At 45.8% G+C, this 13236-nt stretch overlaps 5 protein-coding genes across 5 annotated transcripts in view; 4 read left to right on the top strand and 1 right to left on the bottom strand.

Moving 5' to 3' along the window:
• LOC309550245 (uncharacterized protein) overlaps window positions 1–13236 on the top strand; it is a gene marked incomplete at its 3' end in the record, with an annotated part of 2091994 nt that overhangs the window by 1578687 nt on the left and 500071 nt on the right.
• The window catches only part of LOC309548848 (uncharacterized protein), a gene marked incomplete at its 3' end in the record, with an annotated part of 248873 nt that overhangs the window by 157234 nt on the left and 78403 nt on the right, over window positions 1–13236 (bottom strand). The gene's annotated exons all lie outside the window — the stretch shown is intronic.
• The window catches only part of LOC309548839 (uncharacterized protein), a gene marked incomplete at both ends in the record, with an annotated part of 124461 nt that overhangs the window by 40246 nt on the left and 70979 nt on the right, over window positions 1–13236 (top strand). The gene's annotated exons all lie outside the window — the stretch shown is intronic.
• Window positions 1–13236, top strand: part of LOC309548840 (uncharacterized protein) — a gene marked incomplete at its 3' end in the record, with an annotated part of 295113 nt that overhangs the window by 229683 nt on the left and 52194 nt on the right. The gene's annotated exons all lie outside the window — the stretch shown is intronic.
• On the top strand, window positions 6335–9697 carry LOC309548842 (uncharacterized protein; the record flags this gene model as incomplete). The annotated part of the gene is made up of 5 exons (XM_082248778.1): window positions 6335–6429; window positions 6546–6643; window positions 7040–7234; window positions 7324–7465; window positions 8349–9697. Exons 1-5 carry the CDS (start codon window positions 6396–6398, stop codon window positions 9695–9697), a joined length of 1818 nt encoding a protein of 605 aa, XP_082104904.1. The 5' UTR covers window positions 6335–6395.

Below are 13236 nucleotides of genomic sequence, written 5' to 3'. Positions count from 1 at the left end.
CCACTGTGTGTAGTGCTGCTGCAGAAACGCTCAGTCTCACCACCACACCTGTCACAATGCTGCACAGTGCACAATAATAGTACTAATCCACTATAATATGCTTTCTACAAAGTATATTATATTGTGGATTAACCCCCTCCCCCGCCCCCCTTTTTAGTGCACTGCACAGCAATACCAAAAAATTTGCAGCCCTTTAAATGACTTTTGTGGACATTGACAAAGCGATTTCTGTGTGACTGCAGCCGATCTGTAACTGCCCCTAAAGCAACCACTGGATACCTGTCCCTAACCTGAAAAGAGACTGTGGAAGGCCTATACCCGAAATACCAGCCCTGAAAAGGGCTTTTGTGGATCTTCACAGCGCTATATGTGTCTAGCAAACTCTCCCTAATGAGCACAGCAGACCTCTCCCTACACTGGCAGAAAGCGAAATGTGAAATGGCCGCCAGATCTGGTCTGTTTATAAGGTAGGGGGACTGTCCATGTGCTGGAATGTTTCAATTGGCTGTCCCGTTCCACCTGACGGCTGTGTCACAGGTCAAAGTTCTCCCCAATGTAAACAAATAGAAAGTAGAAAAGGAAAATTCCCCTGAGTTTGGGATTTTTTAGGCACACAAATGTAAACGATTCAAAGATCTATGCATTTGCATAGATCTTTGAATCGTTTACATTTGTGTGCCTAAAAAATCCCAAACTCAGGGGAATTTTCCTTTCTACTTGCATTTAGGGATGTGGCACATTTCTTTGGATCACCTGCCACGAGCAAACCCCTTTCAATGTAAACAAATATGGCCGCCGCGAACGACGCCATGTGTCCGAAATTTTGGTGGGTAGCGAACAAGCAAAATTCGCCCGAAAACCGACCGTCGGGCGAACCGCAAGGCCATCTCTACTAATAATACCATTTTCATTACTAAAGTCTTGTATGTGGTCCCTTAACATCCCCTCCAAAATCTTGCAGACTACTGATGTTAGGCTGACCGGCCTATAGTTACCCGGATATATCTCGGCCCTTTTTTAAATATTGGTACCACGTTGGCTTTTTTCCAATCAGCTGGCACCATACCCGTCTGTATACTATCCTTACAGATCAAGAATAATGGTCTGGCAATCACCTGGCTGAGCTCTTTAAGAACCCTCTGGTGCTAGCCATCCGATCCCGGGGATTTATTTATGTTAAGTTTCTCTAGTTTAGTTCTAAGTCTATCTTCTGTTAGCCATGGCGGTATTTCCTGAGGTGTGTTGTTTAGTTTGGCCTTACAAGCTGGGTTAGTGTAGCCCCCCCAATTCTTTTGTGAAGACTGAAGAGAAGAAATTATTTAACACTACCGCCTTTTCCCTGTCCTCTGTGGCCAAAACTCCCTTATCGTCTTTTATGGGGCCAATGTGTTCTGGCCTCGCTTTCTTACTGTTTATATACTTAAAGAATTTCTTGGGGTTCTTTTTACTCTCCTCCACTATATGTCTCTCGTGTTCTATTTTAGCTGCCCTAATTTTGTCTTTACATTTCTTTTTTTTTCCAAAATACACTCTTTGTAATACTTGAATGCTGCCAATGACCCCTCAGTCTTGTATTTTTTGAAGGCCTTTCCTTTAGCATTAATATGCATTTTTATGTGGGAGTTTAGCCACCCAGGGTTTAGTTTTGCTCTTTTAAATGTATTCCCCTTTGGAATGCACTGGTCAATCCCTTTGTTTAGTATGCTCTTGAAGCACTCCAATTTTTCCTCCGTGTTCTTTGTTCCCAGGGTTCTATCCCATTTGATATTTTCTAGCAGAGAGCGCAGTTTAGGGAAATTGGCTCTTTTGAAATTCAGTGTTCTTATATTACCCTTGTGTTTCCTATTACTATAATTAATACTGAAACTAATTGACCTATGGTCACTGTTTCCTAAGTTGCCCCGTATTTCTATATCCGTGAGCAGGTCTGTATTGTTGGTAATCAGTAGGTCAAGTACCGCATTGTTTCTTGTCAGTGCGTTCACCATCTGACCCATGAAATTGTCCTGCAAAACATTTAGGAACTGCCGAGCCTTGGCTGAATGCACGGTTCCTTCTGCCCAGTCTATATCTGGATAATTAAAGTCCCCCATTATAATGACATTTCCCATCCTTGCTGCCAATCCTATCTGTAAAAGGAGGTCCGCCTCCCCCTCCTCCCTCTGGTTGGGGGGCCTATAGCATACGCCCAATATTACCTTCCCATAGTTGCCAACATTTAAAAGAAATTTCCAGGGACACTTTGCAGCACAGCTGTCAATTACCCACCACACCTACTTCCCTAAAGCTCCGCCCACTCAGCATAATTAATCTCTGCTATTTATCATCAGATTATAGGGTCTACTCAATAATGAGAGAAGTACAGAAACTACTGTTGGGAATCGGTGCAACGCTGCACAGATACAGACGGTGCCATTGCATTGCATGTCAAATCAGATCAATCTGAAGGTGGGCAAATAGAGAGGTGCTCAACTATTTGAAAACAAGTCACATCTGGGTGAGCCAAGATGGTTTTATAGAGAAAAAGGTATTTATTCAGAATTACCCCATTAAATACATGGCAATTAGGGGGGATAGAATTGTTGCCAAACTTCACAACTTCATTACAAACTTTGCAGATGATTGTTTAGTAAATAAATATCTGACCCAAATAAGAAGCTGTTTCAGAAAGCGGCTAATTTCAGCAGTCACATAAGAAGCTGGCTGAATAAAGAGCCAACTTCAGCATCCTAAACAAAACATGAGGCCTCTGCATTGTAAGTTCAGTGATGAGAGAGATGACTTACCTGAACTACTTACCCATCACCCCAACCCTGACCTGTGACCCCTCCCATCACCCCAACCCTAACCCCCCCTCAATCACCCCAACCCTGACCTGTACCCCTCCATCACCCCATCCTTTACCTGTGACCCCTCCATCACCCCAGCCCTGTGATGCCCTCTGTCACCCCAGCCCTGAACTACCCTTACCTGAACAGTGTGGGGTGATCTCTCTGAATCGCATATATACAGAATTTGGGGCCCATTCACACCAGAGACTGGGTTTCATGCAAATTTGCTGTGCCTTTTTATGTACATTAAGGGCCCTTTCACACTGAACACCATTGACTGCATTTTGAACTGCACTTAAACTGTAAAGATGGCCCAAAATCATGGTAATCCTATGGGCATAGTTCAGGAGGACATGATACAAGAGATGATCAGAGACTCAGGACATGATACAGTAAATGGTCAGAGACTCAGGACATGATACAGTAGATGGTCAGAGACTCAGGTCATGATACAAGAGATGATCAGGGACTGAGGACATGATACAGTAGATGGTCAGAGACTCAGGACATGATACAAGAGATGATCAGATACTGAGGACATGACAGAGTAGATGGTCAGAGACTGAGGACACGATACAGTAGATGGTCAGAGACTGAGGACATAATACAAGAGATGGTCAGAGACTGAGGACATGATACAGTAGATGGTCAGAGACTCAGGACATGATACAAGAGACTGAGGACATGATACAGTAGATGGTCAGAGACTGAGGACACGATACAGTAGATGGTCAGTGACTGAGGACATAATACAAGAGATGATCAGAGACTGAGAACATGATACAGTAGATGGTCAGAGACTGAGGACACGATACAGTAGATGGTCAGTGACTTGAGGACATAATACAAGAGATGATCAGAGACTGAGGACATGATACAGTAGATGGTCAGAGACTGAGGACATGATGCAAGAGACTGAGGACATGATAGAGTAGATGGTCAGAGACTCAGGACATGATACAGTAGATCAGGGGTCCTCAAACTACGGCCCTCCAGCTGTTGCGGAACTACACATCCCATGAGGCATTGTAAAAGTGACATTCGCAAACATGACTAGGCATGATGGGAATTGTAGTTCCTAAACAACTGGAGGGCCATAGTTTGAAGACCCCTGCAGTAGATGGTCTGAGAATGAGGACATAATATAAGAGATGGTCAGAGACTGAGGACATGATACAGTAGATGGTCAGAGACTGAGGACATGATACAGTAGATGGTCAGAGACTGAGGACATGATACAGTAGATGGTCAGAGACTGAGGACACGATACAGTAGATGGTCAGAGAGAGACTGAGGACATGATACAGGAGATGATCAGAGACTGCGGGCACAGTACAGGAGATGGTCAGAGACTGCGGAAGAGCACTAAGGGGGCCGGAAAGCACAGGGCAAGCAGAGAGCACTAGAGGATCTGAAGGGCACGGGGGGGGGGGAGACTGAAGAAAATTAAGGGAGGGGTTTGGAAAGCATTGCAGGGGGGTTGGAAGGTGCAGGAGATGGAGAGCACTGGGGGGAGGGGGGGAACAGGTAGCACTGGGGGGGGGGGCAGGCAGGGAAAGCCAGGGGGATGAAGAGCACGGGGGGAAACTAGAAATCATAGAGGGTGGAGCCAGGGAGCACTGGGGGAGCCAGAGAGCATGGGGGGGATGAAAAGCACTGGGGGGGCTAAAGAGCAATGGCGGGGGGCTATTGGGCACTGGAGGGGGCTAAGGGCACTGAGGGAAGGTTAAGGGCACTGGAGGGGGGAGTTACACTGAAGGGGGGTTAAGAGCATTGAGGGGGGCTGGAGAGCACCGGGGGGCCAGCAAAAGAAGTTGTATAGGAGGGGGATGGGCAGCTGCATATAGAGGAATTAGTCTTTCCCTATTCCTCCTGCAGCCACTGAATACTGCAGGAGGAATAGGGAAAGATCAATTCCTCTATATGCAACTGCCCCATCCCCCTCCTATACAACAGCACACACACTGACTCGGGCACTCACCTGGCTTCTTCTCGCTGCCCCCCCAGACTGAAGGAGCTGTCACTGCAGCCGAGCTGCCTTCACACTGAGAGATGCCGGGATCTGACAGCGCTTCCCCGCTGGCACGCCATTGGCCCTTACTATGGAGAGGGACAGATAGAGACACACAGGAGAGAGAAACTCTCACACAGCTCCTTACCCAGGGGGACAATAGCAGACTTCGGGCGGAAAGACAAGGCGCATTCTTGGCTGGCTCACAAACTTTCATTCAAATTAGACTGTAGCCTGAATCTCACGATAATACACCACAGCACCGCCCCCACGAGAGCTATAATTGGTTTTGATTAGTCCTGCCTTATGATGGCCATTTTCTGTGTCCAATGTGGTTTAGCAAATTACGGGCAGCCCGAGGCAACACTGACTAGTCCCGGCAGACTAAATTACACGGGACAGGGTCCTACTTGCCGGGATTGTCCCACCAAAAATGGGACAGTTGGCAAGTATGCCTTCCCCACAGTGCCTTCCCTTTGAAGTTCTACCCATAGGGATTCTACCTCGTCCATAGCTCCATTATTAATATCATCCCTCATACTTACCTGTACACTGTTCTTAATATACAGACATACCCCTCCCCCTTTTTTACCTTCTCTATCTCTGTGATAAAGGGAATACCCCTGAATGGTCGCCATCCAGTCATGAGAGCTGTTAAACCAAGTCTCTGTAATCCCCACAAAATCTAAATCCTCCTCAAACATCAGCAGGTCCAGCTCTCCCATCTTGACACTCAGGTAGTAATAGGTACTCACAGATACTCAGGTAGTAATAGGTACTCACAGGCACTCAGGTAGTAATAGGTACTCACAGGCACTCAGGTAGTAATAGGTACTCACAGGCACTCGGGTAGTAATAGGTACTCACAGACACTCAGGTACCACACTACACCCTCAGTCAGTGTTCAATCTCAGTCACCAGTCACCAGTCTTACTTACCTAGTGTGTGTCCCTTTAAGCCTGTCACTTGCAGTTCTTGACAAGGATTCCTCCCTCCTCCCTCAGTCGGTCAGTCTTCCCCTCTGCACCCGCTTCCCTCTGTCACTTCCTGGTCAGCCTTTGCTCTGTTAGTCTCCTCTTCTCCCTCTCTGTCCGGGGGGGGAGGTTACCCCACCGCTCGCCGCCCGCCACAAAAGGGGGGGTTACTGCACCGCTCGCCGCCCGCACAAGGGAGGGGGGGTTACCAACCCGCTCGCCGCCCGCTTTTACTTCCGTGGGGGGGGGGGTTCTAGCACCGCTCGCCCTCGCCGCTCTACCGGGGGGGGGGGGCGGTTACTCACACACCCACAAGCAGTCGGTCACACACCCGCTCCTCTCACTCGCACACACCCACTGATCCCGCGCTCTGCTCTGCTCGTCTGCTCCACATATATCATATATCATCATGCATCACTTCTCTGCTGCTTCTTCCAGCAGTGTCTTCTATTTGTGTCTGGATGGTGACTGTATCATTGTGTGTGTCAGGTTCCTATAAGGTGTCAGGATGTCACTGTCTATTCCTCCATGGAGGAGTAGGACTATTTAGAAGGACACAAGGATCTCTACAAGGACGTCATGATGGAGAATCAGCCGCCCCTCACATCACCGGGTAAGAGGAGACTTTATTGTAAAGGAGAGAGCAGTACGGAGGCTCCACCTAGATCCCCCATCATCTGATAAACACATAGAAACAATGTATTCAGTCAGTGTGTGTGTTTCCTACAGATGGATCCAGTAATGGGAACCCACCAGAGAGATGTCCCCATCCTCTGTATTCCCGGGATTCCACACAGGAAGGTCACACCATCCCTCACCATCATCAGGTAGATGAGGAACAATCACTGATAGTATCATTAGGATCTGTACATTATCTGCATTGTTACCATTGATGTCATTTTTATTATATATTCAGAGTGGAAATCTGAGAGATTCTAAAGTTGAGGTTAAAGAAGAGATAAAAGAGGAGGATGATGAGGATGGGGTGATGGAGGAGTCAGAGTTTCTAAAGGAACGCAAAGATCTGTACCAGGACACCATGGAGGAGTCATCCAGCTACAGAAACCCACCAGAGAGATGTCCCCGTCCTCTGTATTCCCGGGATTCCACACAGGAAGGTCACACCATCCCTCACCATCATCAAGTAAATGATTGACACTTATTAGTAGTTATGATTTATACACAGCATGTTTGTTACAATGAATGTTTTATTATATATTCAGAGTGGAAACCTCTGGGATTATAATATTGTTGTTAAAGAGGAGGATGAGGAGTATGGAGTGATGGAGGAGTTTTCAGAAGGACACAAGGATATGATAGAGCCACCAAATACCAGGAACCCACCAGAGAGATGTCCCCGTCCTCTGTATTCCCGGGATTCCACACAGGAAGGTCACACCATCCCTCACCATCATCAGGTAGATGAGGAACAATCACTGATAGTATCATTAGGATCTGTACATTATCTGCATTGTCACCATTGATGTCATTTTTATTATATATTCAGAGTGGAAACCTGAGAGATTCTAAAGTTGAGGTTAAAGCAGAAGAAGAAGAGACGTATGTGAGAGATGATCAGCAGTCTATTGGGGAGGATGGAATAATGGGGACATGTAAAGAGGAGGACACTCCTACAGAGATCAGAACAGGTGGGTCATTAACACTAAATACATATATGACATGAATACGTGTAAGCCACCACTGATTACTGAATACCAATATTATGAGTCTTGACTCCTGCACTATATACTTTATGTTGTATATTACATTCTCCTGATCCCTGCATTGTATACTCCATGTTGTACATTACAGACTCCTGACTTCTGCTTTCTCCCCTCTACCCACTGCTATATATACACATAATATAGATTCTCTTTTGTTACTCCCATTTCCTACCAGCTGGAAATTGTATTTTATATCTGATGATTTGATTGGAGGACAAACTTTTACAGTAACCCAATGATGGTGGTCTTCAGGATCAGTCCAGTCTTCATCTTGGTTGTTCTCCCCCTATCCTCACTCTCTGACCTCTGGTGGGGCTCAGCCCCGCTGTTATTCATGACTAAATCATGGACAAAATAAGGAAGTGCAGGACTTCTTGTGTTGGGAAGATGGTAATGAGTGATAGAGGGGGAGGGGACACTCGTCCTATAATCCCCTCATCACTGTCACTCCTATTAAAGACAGTTCTCATTGTTTCCTCATTCTCTGACTAAGGTCCATAAATAAAGAAATTAACTGGTAGGAGATCAGAGGACCCATTTACTAGTTACCTTGAGGGGGAATTGTAAGATCCTCAGAGACAAAGCTGCCTGATGTGGGCGGAGTCCTGGTTTAGGGGAACCAATCTGCTGATGTCTAGTAATAATCTTTGTATTTCTATTTTAGTAGATGGATGGGAGATGAGGAAAACCTCAGAGGATTGTCTCACTTTGTCTCCAGACTGTAAAGTAGAAGATGAGGACATCACACAGTATAGTCCAGGAGAAAACCCGGCTACCTCAAATGTCCATCCGGGACCACACAGTGTAGATGCACCATCGTATTCCTCCTATCCTGAGGAACCTCAGACTGTGAGGGACAGTGCCGGACCATCATATTCCTTTTACCTTGAGGAACCTCAGACTGTGAGGGACGGTGCCGGACCATCGTATTCCTCTTATCCTGAGGAACCTCAGACTGTGCGGGACGGTGCCGGACCATCGTGTTCCTCTTATCCTGAGGAACTTCAGACTGTGAGGGACAGTGCCGTCCTTCCAACAGAGAAGAGGTTCTCCTGTACTGAGTGCGGGAAGTGTTTCCGCTTTAAATACAAGCTTATTGTACATAAAAGATCTCACACCGGTGAGAAGCCGTATTCCTGTCCTGAGTGCGGGAAATGTTTTTCGGAGAAGTTCAATCTTTTCACGCATCAGAGATTGCACACTGGTGAGAAGCCCTATTCCTGTCCTGAGTGCGGGAAATGTTTTTCAGAGAAGTCCAGTCTTTTCACACATCAGAGATTGCACACTGGTGAGAAGCCGTATTCCTGTCCTGAGTGTGGGAAATGTTTTTCAGTGAAGTCCAATCTTTACAAACATCAGAGATTGCACACAGGGGAGAAGCCATATTCCTGTCCTGAGTGCGGGAAATGTTTTTCACAGAAGTCCAATCTTTCCACACATCAGAGATTGCACACTGGTAAGAAGCTGTATTCCTGTCCTGAGTGTGGGAAATGTTTTTCAAGCAAGTCATATCTTTCCACACATCAGAGATTGCACACGGGTGAGAAGTCAGATTCCTGTCCTGAGTGCGGGAAATGTTTTATGCAGAAGTCCACTCTTTCTATACATCAGAGATTGCACACTGGTGAGAAGCCGTATTCGTGTCCTAAATGCGGGAAATGTTTTACACAGAAGTCCAATCTTTCCACTCATCAGGGATTGCACACTGGTAAGAAGCTGTATTCCTGTCCTGAGTGTGGGAAATGTTTTTCAAGCAAGTCATATCTTTCATCACATCAGAGATTTCACACAGGGAAGAAGCCGTATTCCTGTCCTGAGTGTGGGAAATGTTTTGCACAGAAGTCCCATCTTTCCACACATCAGAGATCGCACACTGGTGAGAAGCCGTATTCCTGTCCTGAGTGCGGGAAATGTTTTTCACAGAAGTCCACTCTTTACACGCATCAGAGATCGCACACTGGTGAGAAGCCGTATTCCTGTCCTGAGTGTGGGAAATGTTTTTCACGCAAATCACATCTTTCCACACATCAGAAATTGCACACGGGTGAAAAGCCGCATTCCTGTCCTGAGTGCGGGAAATGTTTTGCAAGGAAGTCTAATCTTTACAGACATCAGAGATCTCACACAGGGGAGAAGCCACTTTCCTGTCCCGAATAAGGGAATTGTTCCTCACTGAAGTCCTGTCTTCCTGTACATCAGGGGTCTCACACAACCCTTGAGGTGTATTAGTGCATTGAGTGCGGGAAATGTCTTCTATATGAATGTTGGTGGACATGTGGGGAAGAAGCACACCCTGATATACACCTCAGATATACTCCATGGCTGATCTTCATCATGTAAGAAACACTTCATAAGGAGATCAGAGATCACCAGAGACATGGATGAAGTGTTGTCCTGTGTTGGCCATTGATAGCAGGAGAAAAATAAAAATGGAGTCATTACGTTTCATTGGCTGAGTACATTTTGTGCGGGAAGATTTCACAAACACTTACAGATCTGGTTGTTATAAATGTGTTGAGGAAATGTGACCCCCATTCCCCCAGTCATGGTGAATTGGGATTTCCTATAATGGTCAGTTCCATCTAGTGGCCATAATGTGCTTTCCTGACAGATGTCCATGACAGCATACGTTTGGGTAGCCCTGCCCTCATTCCTCCCCCATAAGACCCCACCCCCATAAATGTTCTGGATAAGCCAATGGCTGCGTTTCTTTTTTGTCCTCCTCACTTATAGGATCATTTTTGTGTGAATTTTTCCTACCTATTGGAAGTATTGGTGGGCGGGTCTGGTGCTGGGCAGCTGTGCGGATGTCAGGAGCTTCCTTTGGTATCCAGAAGTCTTCCAGGATGTCCCGAGTGGTCATTGAGTCCCCAGCTATCAGCAGGGTGGTGTTATGGCACACATATGTAGAGGATCCATGCCTGGAGAGTGGGCCCTGCCATCGGCGGCCATTTGCATTGGCTGGGAGCCCAGCTGTTAGCGGGTGGCCATTAAGTGTTAGACACATGAAATTCGTTTCGGTGAGAATACAAATTCCGACAAATTTTTGGTTATTCCTAGATTCAGATGTATTCAAATCTCCAATTGAAATTGCAATGAATCTCGTTGAAATCTGTTAAAATTTGTTTCATTTATTCATTTTCTACTGAATTCCAACTTTTCAGAACGATTCGAATTCGGATCAGTCAAAAAAAAAAAAAAAACGATCGACTGATGCAAATTCTGTGTGAAGAAATAGCTGGTTGTTTGGCAGCAAGCCGGGAAGCCGGCCGCCCGCATCCTTACCAACCAAAACACATCAGCTGTCAGCGGGCTTCCCCACTGACAGCTGAATGTAAAGAAAAGAATGCCGGCATTGCCCGGCAATAGAAGAAAATGGCGTGCCCCCCACCCAGTCCATACCAGGCCCATAGGAGCCAAAAAAAAAACAGCGTGAGTTCTCCCCTAAAATCCATACCATATCCCGGCATGCAGCCTGGCAGGTGAGGAAAGTGGGAGGAACGAGTGAGGGCCCCCCTCCTTAACCATACGAGGCCACATGTCCTCAACATGGGGGGGGGGTGGGTGCTTTGGGGAAGCTCTGCCCCCCCACCCCAAAGCACTTTGTCCCCATGTTAATGGGGACAAGGGCCTCTTCTTCACAACCGTGGCCTGTGGTTGTGGGGGTCTGCTGTCAGGGGGCTTGTCATAATTTGAAAGACCCTTTTACCAAGGGGACCCCCAGATCCCGCCCCCCCCCATGTGAGTATCGGGACCATAGTACCTGTATCTATTCACCAAAAAAGTGTCAAATATTATTAAAAACACACACACAATTTTTGAAAAATGCTTTATTAAAAAATAACTACTGCAGGCTCCTCTTCCATTTTACATTTCTTACATAGGTAAGGGGCGGGGTCACCTGTCTACATCACCTGGTGGCACTGCCCCTTCTGACCTCATGGACCAGTGCATGCTAGGTCCCTGACGTCAGAAGGGGCGTGGTCTCCAGGTGATGTAGACATGTGACCCCGTCCCTTACCTATATAAAAGATGTGAAACGGGGAGCCTGCAGTAGGCAGAGGGCCTCCATGATGGCGAGAGCGTCTTTTTTAATTTATTTTTTTGGGTGCGGCGGGCGTTGTGATTGATGACGGATCTACATCGGGGGAGGCTGGATTTTATTTTTTCATAAAGGTCTTTCCAAAATTGTGTGTGTGTTTTTATTACTTTTTGCCACTTTTTTGGTGAAAAGGGTTCAGGTACTATGGTCCACTGCCTGCAGACCCCCACAACCACATCAACTTGGAGACAAGGTGCCTTGGGATGGGGGGGGGCAGAGCTGGCACAAAACACCCACCCCCACCCCATGGTGAGGACATGTGACCTTGTATGGGTTGGAAGGGGGGGGCGCTCGCTTGTCCTCCTTTTCCTGACTTGCCAAACTGCATGCTCAGGTTAAGAATCTGGTATGGATTTTGGAGGGACCCCACTGCATTTATTTTTTTACATTTTGGCATGGGCCTGGTATAGACTGGGAGGGGGGAGGGGACCCCACGTCATTTTTTTTCATGAGAGTCCCAACATCCTATCTGTTCAGAGAAATGGGAACCTACAGATGTTCACAAGGAACCACTGCCATATGTGTGGACTTTAAGGGCATAGCATGAGACAGATAACAACTACATGGATTTATCCTAAAATAACATTTATTGATTTATCTAAAACCAGATCTCAATAAAATGAGGAAACTGGCCTCAAACTGAGCCCAGCTCGTACACAGGAGATCAATGTCTCCTACTAATTTCACTCATGTACATCATATATATATAAGGATAAGTTGGTATATATCATAAGGTTCGTGTAGGTATAGATATTTCCTCTCTTCACTTAGATGTAACATTTAGTGACGGCCATGTACTTTATTACTGAATATATCTTATTACTATTATAACAATCTCCTTACTATATGGATTTTTTTGTCTCAGCTTTTTTTTGTATACATGTCTGCATCATATTTGTTACTGTTGTCAACATTTGTAACAATTACTGTATGTATAATAAATGACTACGTTCAGATTCTATTTTTGTATATCTTAGTTGGTGACCGGCCTCATTTAAAGTCCCACGACCTCTGTTTTCTGTTTGCATTAACCAATAGGGACGGAGGCACGTCACTGTGTTTGCTTCGGATCATATTCCTCTATCTTCGTCTGTTCACTGGTCAACGCGTTTCACACAAGGCTTCTTCAGGACTATGAAGATGTGCAGACAGTTTTCTCTTAAAATGAACAGACTCGATATTAGTGTTTCATAAACATAGAACATAATCTGTATTTATGTACATCATAATAAATACAAACATGGCTTACTAGCACACGACCTTCCTTCTAACCCCCAACAAATTAACCCGACCTGGGGCGGACACAGGGGGGAAAAATCAGACCAAAATGTGTTGTGTATCTATAGGTATCTGTCCTGAAGATCCTATGTACAAGATAAAATATACAGTATCTCACAAAAGTAAGTACACCCCTCAAATTTTTGTAAATATTTTATTATATCTTTTCATGTGACAACACTGAAGAAATGACACTTTGCTACAATGTAAAGTAGTGAGTGTACAGCTTGTATAACAGTGTAAATTTGCTGTCCCCTCAAATTAACTCAACACACAGCCATTAATGTCTAAACCGCTGGCAACAAAAGTGAGTACA

This window comes from Pelophylax lessonae (genome assembly GCF_965119305.1).
Source record: "Pelophylax lessonae genome assembly, chromosome: 3".
Classification (NCBI taxonomy): Eukaryota; Metazoa; Chordata; class Amphibia; order Anura; family Ranidae; genus Pelophylax; species Pelophylax lessonae.
The sequence above is the reverse complement of the archived record's forward strand: the minus strand, read 5'-3'. Positions and strand labels throughout refer to the sequence as shown.